General features: G+C 47.4%; 1 protein-coding gene across 1 annotated transcript; it reads right to left on the bottom strand.

Annotated features, from left to right (window-relative positions):
- Positions 1-581: 581 nt before the first annotated feature.
- LOC133357982 (uncharacterized) lies at positions 582-8,359 on the bottom strand. Its single transcript, XM_061576233.1, has 5 exons — positions 8,201-8,359; positions 7,157-7,247; positions 5,002-5,190; positions 3,976-4,137; positions 582-1,569 (listed from the first exon to the last, which is right to left on the bottom strand). Exons 2-5 carry the CDS (start codon positions 7,242-7,244, stop codon positions 1,205-1,207), a joined length of 804 nt encoding a protein of 267 aa, XP_061432217.1. The 5' UTR covers positions 7,245-7,247; positions 8,201-8,359; the 3' UTR covers positions 582-1,204.
- Positions 8,360-10,118: the final 1,759 nt, after the last annotated feature.

Raw genomic sequence — 10,118 nt, 5'->3', positions numbered from 1 at the left:
TCGCTCGTGTCGAGTCGTCAGGCACCCACCGGGCCACTCTCAAATCGCAAGGCCATCGATTGCCACGTGTAGCATCACGAGTCGGTTACCACGCTCATGATTGACAATCTGAAAACTCAATTCCCTTGCATAAGAATAAGGGGTAAACTGGGTGGGTTGACAGGTGTGGAATCACCCCCATCATCATCATCGTCGTCGTCGACGTCACACATCATCGTCACCATCAAACGAACCCTATCGTCACCACCCTCACCATCATAATTCAGTCACCACATCATCATGATGATAAAATATAAAGATCCCCCGTATAACAGACTGTAGGGGAAAGTGCTGTTAGCGAGCACCTATGAAGGTCGGGCACGTCACACGAGGGGGTGGGTGGCCAACACCACGCCCGGCCGCCTTTGTCTCCCTAGTGGCGATGTTTACACGTCGCACCAGGTACTCATTTGAGGCCGAGTCGACCTAGGGGAGGCCCAGGACCGGTTCAGATAAGCGTCACCGGTGTTGGCCGTGAGTGGGAATCGAACCCGCGTTGCCAGGTTCGTTAGCGCAGCATAGCGCTAACCACTACACTACCGCTCCCCACAAAGCGCTAACCACTACACTACCGCTCCCCACAACCATCACCACCACCCATTTCCATCTGTGTTATAATTAATCGGTCATCCTCACCATCATCACCAATCATTAATATCATCATTATCATCCAATCACCACCACCCATTATGATCTGTGTCATCATCAATCATGAGTCAATTTAACACGGAGGCTCAAATTTTTAAATGCTGTTGATTCTCTCTACAGCACACCGGTGGGCTAAAAAAGTGAATTATTTGTCCCTTGGAGAACGTGACACATTTTTTACTGATTGGCCGTGTCGGGTGGTGGAGGGTTACGACACATTTATAAATAACGCGATCTGACCCAAACACCTATATTATGACTCTGAGGTTTTTTCGGTAAAGTCACGTAGGTCAAAAATAAAATTAAAAGTTAATAATGGAAATAAAATAAAATAATAAATCACGACGTTTCGGAGGCAACACAAGTCACCGTCATCAGGTGGGACCGTCACAGCTAAAATTACTGCATCTTGATGCATCTTGATGCATCTTGATGCATCACCTACGTGACTTTACCGAGTATGAATCCTTGCAGTCACGAAAGCTTCAAATCTAGAACCTATATTATGAATCATGAGTCAATCAAACCCAACATCTCCCGACAACCACGAACTCATCCTCCTCCATCTACACGTGTGCAGGCCCCGCTGTGGCAACACCACCCCACCACCCCCAACCCCACCGCTCCGGGCCGATCTCACGCTCCGTCTCCTCCTGATCCGTCCCCGCGCCACGCAGAGCGGCCCGGCGAGACAGAGGCTCGCGGTGCCGGCTACGCAGCCGCTGCAGCAGCAGCGACACAGGCGAGCAGCCACGCAGCCACGACTGCTGCGGCACAGCAGCCCAGCCAGCAGCAGCAGGAGCAGCAGTAGGGCAAGCGTCACGCCCACAGGCAGCAGGAGACTCGATGAGGGTGAGGTGGAGCCCACGGAGCCAAGGGGAGCTGCCGGAAATCGTAGGGCGCGATTCGTACATTGAGACGCGGTATATTTTTAAATCCTTTATAATTAAGTTCGCTTGCTTGCTTACGACCGTGCAAATCTTTCGGTCGTTTTTTAACCCACTTCCCGTGATCCAATCGAGCTGACATTTTCCACACAGACTCGTTGTGCGAGACAATTAATGTACATGAGATTTTTTTTCCAAAATTTTACACTGTTTAGGGAAAACAATATTTAATTACCAATTGCTTAATACTGGCAGACAATCATATGACCCATAGGTGGCAGCCATCTCAAGCCAGAGGACGAGAGGACTCTAGCCGCCACATATAAAGGATTTATAGTGAAAAACTTTGTTTTTACGGGTTATACTTATTTTCTCGATTTAAAGCTTCCGTGACTGCAGGGATTCGTCTTCTTGGTTCTTTCGGTAAAGTCACGTAGGAGGGAAATAATGAAATAAAAAAAATAAAACATAATAAAATAATATTATGTAATGAAATAAAATAATAAAATCATATAATATTATAATAAGATCATATAATAAAATAATGCAATATTAGAATGTTATTTTGTTATTTTATTTTATGTTATTATATATTTTTATTATTATTTTATTATTTCCCTTCTACGTGACTTTACCGAAAGAACCAAATAATAGGAGTGAGTATTGACAACGTTTCTCCTTCCTTGTTGGTGGAATAGCTGCAAAAAAGGGCCCTTGCCCGAAACGTCGCCTATCATATAAATACACGTTTTTTTACTTCGATGTAAAGCTTTCGTGACTGCAGGGATTCATCTTCTTGGTTCTTTCGGTAAAGTCACGTAGAAGGGAAATAATAAAATAATAAAAATAAAACATAATAAAATAAAATAATAAAATAAAATAATAAAATATAATTATTTTATAATTTAATTTTTATTATTTTATTATTTCCCTTCTACGTGACTTTACCGAAAGAACCAAGAAAATGCGGTATATTATTATCATTATTATGATGTGCTGTTGTTGTTATTGTTATCATTATTTAAAATCGTCGGGCTGGGTGGCTGGGCTGGGTGGCTGGGCTGGGTGGCTGGGCTGGGTGGCTGGGCTGGGTGGCTGGGCTGGGTGGGCTGGGCTGGCTGCGTAGCAACAATAAACACGACTTTTCACACTATGAGACCTCCTTTACCAGTGGCAAAATATAGTAATAGGTTTTTACCCTTTCAACTGGTACAAAAACTGACACCTTTATACAAGGCATCATGTTTGCAATAACCACAACACAAGCAGTCAAAATGCAAACAAAAAGATATGCACTGTCCTTAAAGTTGATTGGTCCACACCCGAGACAGCTTTTCTTAGAGCCTTGTCTCCTTTTGGCGTCTTCTGGTCCAACACCAATGGAGACGAGGCTCTAAGAAAAGCTGTCTCGGGTGTGGACCAATCAACTTCAAGGACAGTGCATATCATTATCATCATCAGAGTTGTTTCTTTTTGTTTGCGTTTTGACTGCTTGTGTTGTGGTTATTGCAAACATGATGCCTTGTATAAAGGAGTCAGTTTTTGTACCAGTTGAAAGGGTAAAAACCTATTACTACGACTTTTCACGTGAAAATTTACCAGCCTAATCATCGCCATCAGTTTTGGCCAATGGCAGTTGCAGCGTATTGGGGTTTGTTTCAGCTGTAGGAGCAGCAAACAAGAGAACCCGGAGGAATGCCATCGGGGGGATGGTGGAGGGGACACACACACACAAAGTAGTGCAGTGTGTAGTGTGTAATAGTGCAGTGTGTAGTGTAGTGTGTAGCAGTGTAGTGTGTAGTAATGTAGTGTATAGTGTGGTTTGTAGTCGAGTGTATAGTGTAGTGTGCAGTGGGTAGTGTAGTATATAGTAGTGTATTGCGTAGTCTAGTGTATAGTGTAGTGTGTAGTAGTGTAGTGTATAGTGTAGTAGTGTATAGTGTAGTGTGTAGTGTAGTAGTGTATAGTGTAGTGTGCAGTGGGTAGTGTAGTATATAGTAGTGTATTGCGTAGTCTAGTGTATAGTGTAGTGTGTAGTAGTGTAGTGTATAGTGTAGTAGTGTATAGTGTAGTGTGTAGTAATGTAGTGTATAGTGTAGTAGTGTATAGTGTAGTGTGTAGTAGTGTAGTGTATAGTGTAGTGTATAGTGTAGTGTGTAGTGTAGTGTAGTTTGTAGTAGTGTAGTGTATAGTGTAGTAGTGTAGTGTAGTGTGTAGTTTGTAGCAATGTAGTGTATGTAGTGTAGTGTATAGTGTAGTGTATAGTGTAGTGTATAGTGTAGTGTATAGTGTAGTGTGTAGTGTAGTGTAAAGTGTAGTGTATAGTGTAGTGTATAGTGTGTAGTGTATAATGTAGTGTATAGTGTGCCGTGGGGTAGGAGTGAAGGCGTGTGTCGTCTACCCATGCTGCTGCTGCTGCTGCCTCCCATGGAGGCATTGACGTGGCAGGACGGGGCCGCATTGTTGGAGTCGTCCCCACAGAAGTCGACCCCGGCGCAGAGCAACGTCACGCTCACGCATCGCCCGTTGGTGCACGCAAACTCATCCGCCAGGCAGCCAACGCCTGCAAGGAATCGTCACCCATGCACGTGCACGCGTGAGATGTTGACTACCTCGCCTGGTTCACAGGAGGTCGTGGGTTCGAGCCCAATCCTTGACGCCTGCTTTGTAATAATTGTTTTTTTTACCCTTCTATCTGGCAACAAAACGGACACCTTTTTACAAGGAGTCATGTTTGCATAGACCACAATACCTGCAGTCATAATGCAAACAAAAAACAATACTCTGTATGCACTGTCCTGAGTTATGTTTATTGTTTGCATTATGACTGCAGGTATTGTGATCTATGCAAACATGACTCCTCGTAAAAAGGTGTCAGTTTTGTTGCCAGATAGAAGGGTAAAAAACCAATTATCATATTTTTTACTGGCAAATGAGGTTCCAATGGTGCCTGCTGTGTATTTGGAGTTTGCGTGTCTCTCTCTCCCCGTGGTGAGATGTTGACTAACTCGCCTGGTGTACAGGAGGTCGTGGGTTCAAGCCCAACTCTTGGCGCCTGCTGTGTATTTTGAGTTTGCGTGTCTCTCTCTCTCCCCGTGGTGAGATGTTAACTACCTCGCCTGATTCACAGGAGGTGGTGGGTTCGATCGCGACCCAGACGGGTGGGGGCTGGTCACCCCGTGGTGCCCTTATAAAACTCAACGTTTAACCTACTCACGCCGGCTTGCGCCCGCCCTCACAGTCGGCCACATTTGCGGAATACACCACGCCGCCGTTGACCCTGCAGGCCATTGACCGAGCAACGCAACGTTCCTACCAGCTTCCCTCCGCAGGAATGTGTTTAACGCCGTCGATATTGTCCGTCTGCCGTGACCACCACCACCACCACCCCTACCCATGGCAACGTTGCACGGCACTTGCACCGTACCGGCCGTGAATGCGCTGAAGGCCACGCTGATGTTGAGGTTCGTGGCGTTGCTGCTCATCAGCAGCAGCGAGACCGTGAGCTCACTGCCGCTCGACGCGATGATGGTCCTGGGGGTGGCTGCTCCTCCCACGTGCTCGCTGCAGACGCGCGCCAGAGGGCCGCTGCTGTTGCCGCTGCTGTTGCTGCTGCCTGTAACAGCACGTGGGGCAGTGAAGGTCTGTGTATGTTTGTGTGTGAGCACGTGGTGTGTGTGAGCACGTGGAGTCATCTCGGTCATCTCGGTCAGTCGACCCGTGGCACCTGCTGGGTCTGCCCCGTGACCTCCTGCCAGCGGGCGTTCGACACTTCACGTGATAGCCTCAAGGTGCACTTGGCCTGGCACAAGCGTCGTGGTGACGTCACCGCCACATAGTGGCGAATGGCGGTTGTTGTTGCACGTGGGGCTGTATGGGTCTATGTGTGTGTGATCACGTGGGGCTGTATGGGTCTATGTGTGTGTGAGCACGTGGGCTGTGTGGGTCTATGTGTGTGTGTGATCACGTGGGGCTGTGTGGGTCTATGTGTGTGTGTGTGATCACGTGGGGCTGTGTGGGTCTATGTGTGTGTGTGATCACGTGGGGCTGTGTAGGTCTATGTGTGTGTGATCACGTGGGGCTGTGTAGGTCTATGTGTGTGTGTGATCACGTGGGCTGTGTGGGTCTATGTGTGTGTGTGATCACGTGGGGCTGTGTAGGTCTATGTGTGTGTGTGATCACGTGGGGCTGTGTGGGTCTATGTGTGTGTGTGTGATCACGTGGGGCTGTGTAGGTCTATATGTGTGTGTGATCACGTGGGGCTGTGTGGGTCTATGTGTGTGTGTGATCACGTGGGCTGTATGGGTTTATGTGTGTGTGTGTGATCACGTGGGGCTGTATGGGTCTATGTGTGTGTGTGTGATCACGTGGGCTGTGTGGGTCTATGTGTGTGTGTGTGTGATCACGTGGGCTGTATGGGTCTATGTGTGTGTGTGTGTGTGATCACGTGGGGCTGTATGGGTCTATGTGTGTGTGTGATCACGTGGGGCTGTATGGGTCAGTGTGTGTGTGTGTGATCACGTGGGCTGTATGGGTCTATGTGTGTGTGTGTGATCACGTGGGGCTGTGGGTCTGTGTGTGTCTGTGTGTGTGTGTGTGTGAGCACGTGGGGCTGTATAGGTCTATGTGTGTGTGTGATCACGTGGGCTGTATGGGTCAGTGTGTGTGTGTGATCACGTGGGGCTGTGGGTCTGTGTGTGTCTGTGTGTGTGTGTGTGAGCACGTGGGGCTGTATAGGTCTATGTGTGTGTGTGATCACGTGGGGCTGTGTGGGTCTATGTGTGTGTGATCACGTGGGCTGTATGGGTGTGTGTGTGTGATCTCGTGGGCTGTATGGGTGTGTGTGTGATCACGTGGGGCTGCAGTCAAATGCAAACAAAAAACAATACTCTGATAATGTATGCAATGTCTTTGAAACTGATTGTCCACACCAGAGACAGCTTTCTTTATAGCCTAGTCTCATATGGTGTTCGACCAGATGACGCCAAAAGGCGCACACAGTTCAAAGATAGCGCACTATCAGAGTAATGAGAGCTCGGGGTTTGCATTTGACTGCAAGTATTGCGGTTAATGTAAGCATGCTTCCTTGCAAAAAGTGTCAGTTTTGTTACAAGAAAAAGGGGGAAAAACCCTATTAGTTTAATTTTATTGCTTCATATTTTTATTATTTTATTGTTTCCCTTCTCCGTGACTTTACCGAAAGATCCAATAATAATAACAATCATAAGACATTTTTTCGATTTAAAGCTTTCGTGACTGCAGGGATTCATCTTCTTGGTTCTTTCGGTAAAGTCACGTAGAATGGAAATAATAAAATAATACAAATAAAACATAATAAAACAATAACCATAAGACAACGTGGATTAAAAGTTACGAGGCTAACTCTATACTACAACAAACAAACACGTGCCAGTTTTGTTGCCAGAAAAAAAAAGGGGAAAAACCCCTATTAGTATATTTCGGTACTGGCAAAAGGAGGTCCCATGATTCGTTCAACATTTTAGAGTCGGAAGATTTTTTGCCACGCACCCCTACTCCTTCAGCCCATCACTCGCGACGCGCATGCGTCAAGGAGCAGTTACCGCTGTCGGCTCGCCCTTCGTAGATCTCGAGCGCGTTCTGCGTGCAGTTGTCCGGGTCCACGACGAAACGACGCACCAGAATCAGCATGGCCTGCAATCGACATCAACCTCGTCGTCATCGTCAGCCTCAGCAGCAGCAGCAGCAGCGTCATTAGAATATATGAGCATCATCATTTGGCAATGGCTTCATTGTCCTAATAAGGAGCATCATCATCATTGACAATAGCATTATTATTATAATCAGTCATCGTCATCATAATCGGCCTCATCAGCAGCTTTATTAGAATCATGAGCATCATCATTGGCAATATCGTCATCATAATCGGCATCATCATCATCATTGGCAATATCATCATCAGCATCATCATCATCATTGGCAATATCGTCATCATAATCATCATCATCATCATTGGCAATATCGTCATCATAATCGGCATCATCATCATCATTGGCAATATCATCATCAGCATCATCATCATCATTGGCAATATCGTCATCATAATCATCATCATCATTGGCAATATCGTCATCGTCATCATCATCATTGGCAATATCATCATCATCATTGGCAATATCGTCATCGTCATCATCATCATTGGCAATATCATCATCATTGGCAATATCATCATCATCATTGGCAATATCATCATCACCATCATCGCCTCCACGTGTGCAGCATCACGGGCAGCCACGTGCAGCTCAGCCACCAAAAACAAAAGTCCCCACCCCCCGTACAGCCTTAACAGACTGTTGGGGCAAGTGCTGTTCGCGAACCAGCACCACAACCCGGGTCCGCCTTTATCTCCCCAGTGGCGATGTTTACACGACCGCACCAGGTACTCATTTGAGGCCGAGTCGACCCAGGTGAGGCTCAGGACCGGTTCGGATAAACAATCGTCACTGGCGCTGGTGGCCGCGAGCGGGAACCGAACCCGGGTTCCGTTACGTGGCGTGCTAACCGCAGCACCACCGCTCCCCATAACCACCCTGGCAAAGCTGACGATGGGTTGAACCTGGACTCGTAAACGTCAGGGTCGCACGCACCTGTCCATCGCGAGCCGCCCGCAGGGTGAACGGGCATCGTCCTAGAGGGGGGGACCCCCAGCAGAGATCTGCCTTCCACGAGGCCCCCCAAGACGCGCTCCTCCGATCCGTTACATCGCGTGGCGCCGTCGGGCGAGAGAAGCTCCACTGTGGGATACAACGTCGGGCGTGGATCGGGTGGAGCGCACCCCCCCCCTAACCCCCCCCTAACCCCCCAACCCCCCCCCCGTACCCCCCCCCCACCCCCCGATCATCTGGTGATTTTTTTTGGCGCACAGGACCGTCATTTAACCCATTAGGCGGACCAACATTTTTTTTGGGGGGGGGGGGTTTCCCAGCCGATTCAACGTTTGTAGCAGCAGCTTTGGAGCTACGAAAGTGCATGCGGCTGTCGGAAAAAATTGTGCTGCTGCTGCCTCTTTGAATTTAGGACGACATCAATCGTGCACTTTGCACCCGCTCACCCCCCCCTGTACGTTGCACTCACGTCGTGTTTTTGTTGTTGCAATGTTCTGGCCTGCCCACTACTAGATATCTGTGGTGAAAAAAGAGCTAATCGGATTCCTCCAGTATAAATTAAGTTTCTGTTCGTCTCACCTGTGATGAAGGTGGCTGTGGGAAGATTTTATTACCTATGAAGTAAAAATCTGATTCTGTTCGTCTCACCTGTGGTGCAGGTGAGGTGACTCTGGGAAGATTCTATTACCTATGAAATAAAGAATCTGATTCTGTTTGTCTCACCTGCGGTGAAGGCGGTTTAGGGAAGATTCTATTACCTGTGAAGTAAGGGTGCTGATTTTGTCCGTCTCACCTGTGGTGAAGGTGATTGCGGCTGCGGGAAGTCCCAATGCGAACAGCAATGCGCGTGTCGCCAGCATCGTTCCCCTCTTTCTCCTGGAGCGGGCGATTCCGAGAGCTCGCGCCAGGCCAGAGACTCGGGATGAACTGAGAATAACAACAAAACAACAACAAAAAGCCGAGTTTGGTGTGGTGATGATGATGATGCGGTGTGATGTAGTGTTATGGTGGTGGTGGTGATAATCATGTGGTGGTGATGATGATGATGAAGGTGTGGTGGTGTGATTGATTACGATGTGGTCTCCTTGATGGTAAAGATGATGATGATGATGATGTGGTGTGATGTATTGTTATGGTGGTGGTGGTGATAATCATGTGGTGTGATGATGATGGTGGGGTGGTGGTGTGATTGATTACGATGTGGTGTCATTGATGATGAAGAAGATGATGATGTGGTGTGATGAATGATGATGTGATGATTATGTGGTGTGACTATGGTAATGATGCTGATGAAGTACGATGCATGATGTTGGTGCGGTGATGGTAATGATACGATGATGATGTGGTGCGATTATTGATGATGCGATGGTGTGGTGTGACGATGGTAACGATGCTGAGAACGACGTAGCGTTGTGACGGCAACGATGAAGACGACGCAGTGTGATCATAATTACGACATCGATGATGATGATGATGATAACGATACGACTACAACACGAATTCCAGGATTACATAATGTCAACAAAGAAGATGGATGGAATCAATTGACAATGCAGCCTGCGGCAGGTCAACCACGACACAGGACGTCTGGCACGTTGTACGCAACTTTCGAATTGTCATCGCACTGCTCTGCTCAGCGCAGGCGTTGGAAACCTTTCGAAGACGAAGCAGAGAGAAAACGTTTTTGTGTCTTTGATCAACAATAGTTGGACCGCCGCATCACACGCAGAGCTACTTGTGCGCGCACAACACACAGCGGGCAACACAGCAGACGACACAATCTGAATGTTTTCGATTTAAAGCTTTCGTGACTGCAGGGATTCGTATTCTTGGTTCTTTCGGTAAAATCACGTAGAAGGGAAAAGCAATAAAATAATAGAAATATAAAACGATAAAATTC

This window comes from Lethenteron reissneri, chromosome 60 (genome assembly GCF_015708825.2).
Source record: "Lethenteron reissneri isolate LAM-NWPU_2019-01 chromosome 60, ASM1570882v1, whole genome shotgun sequence".
Taxonomy (NCBI): Eukaryota; Metazoa; Chordata; class Hyperoartia; order Petromyzontiformes; family Petromyzontidae; genus Lethenteron; species Lethenteron reissneri.
The sequence above is the reverse complement of the archived record's forward strand: the minus strand, read 5'-3'. Positions and strand labels throughout refer to the sequence as shown.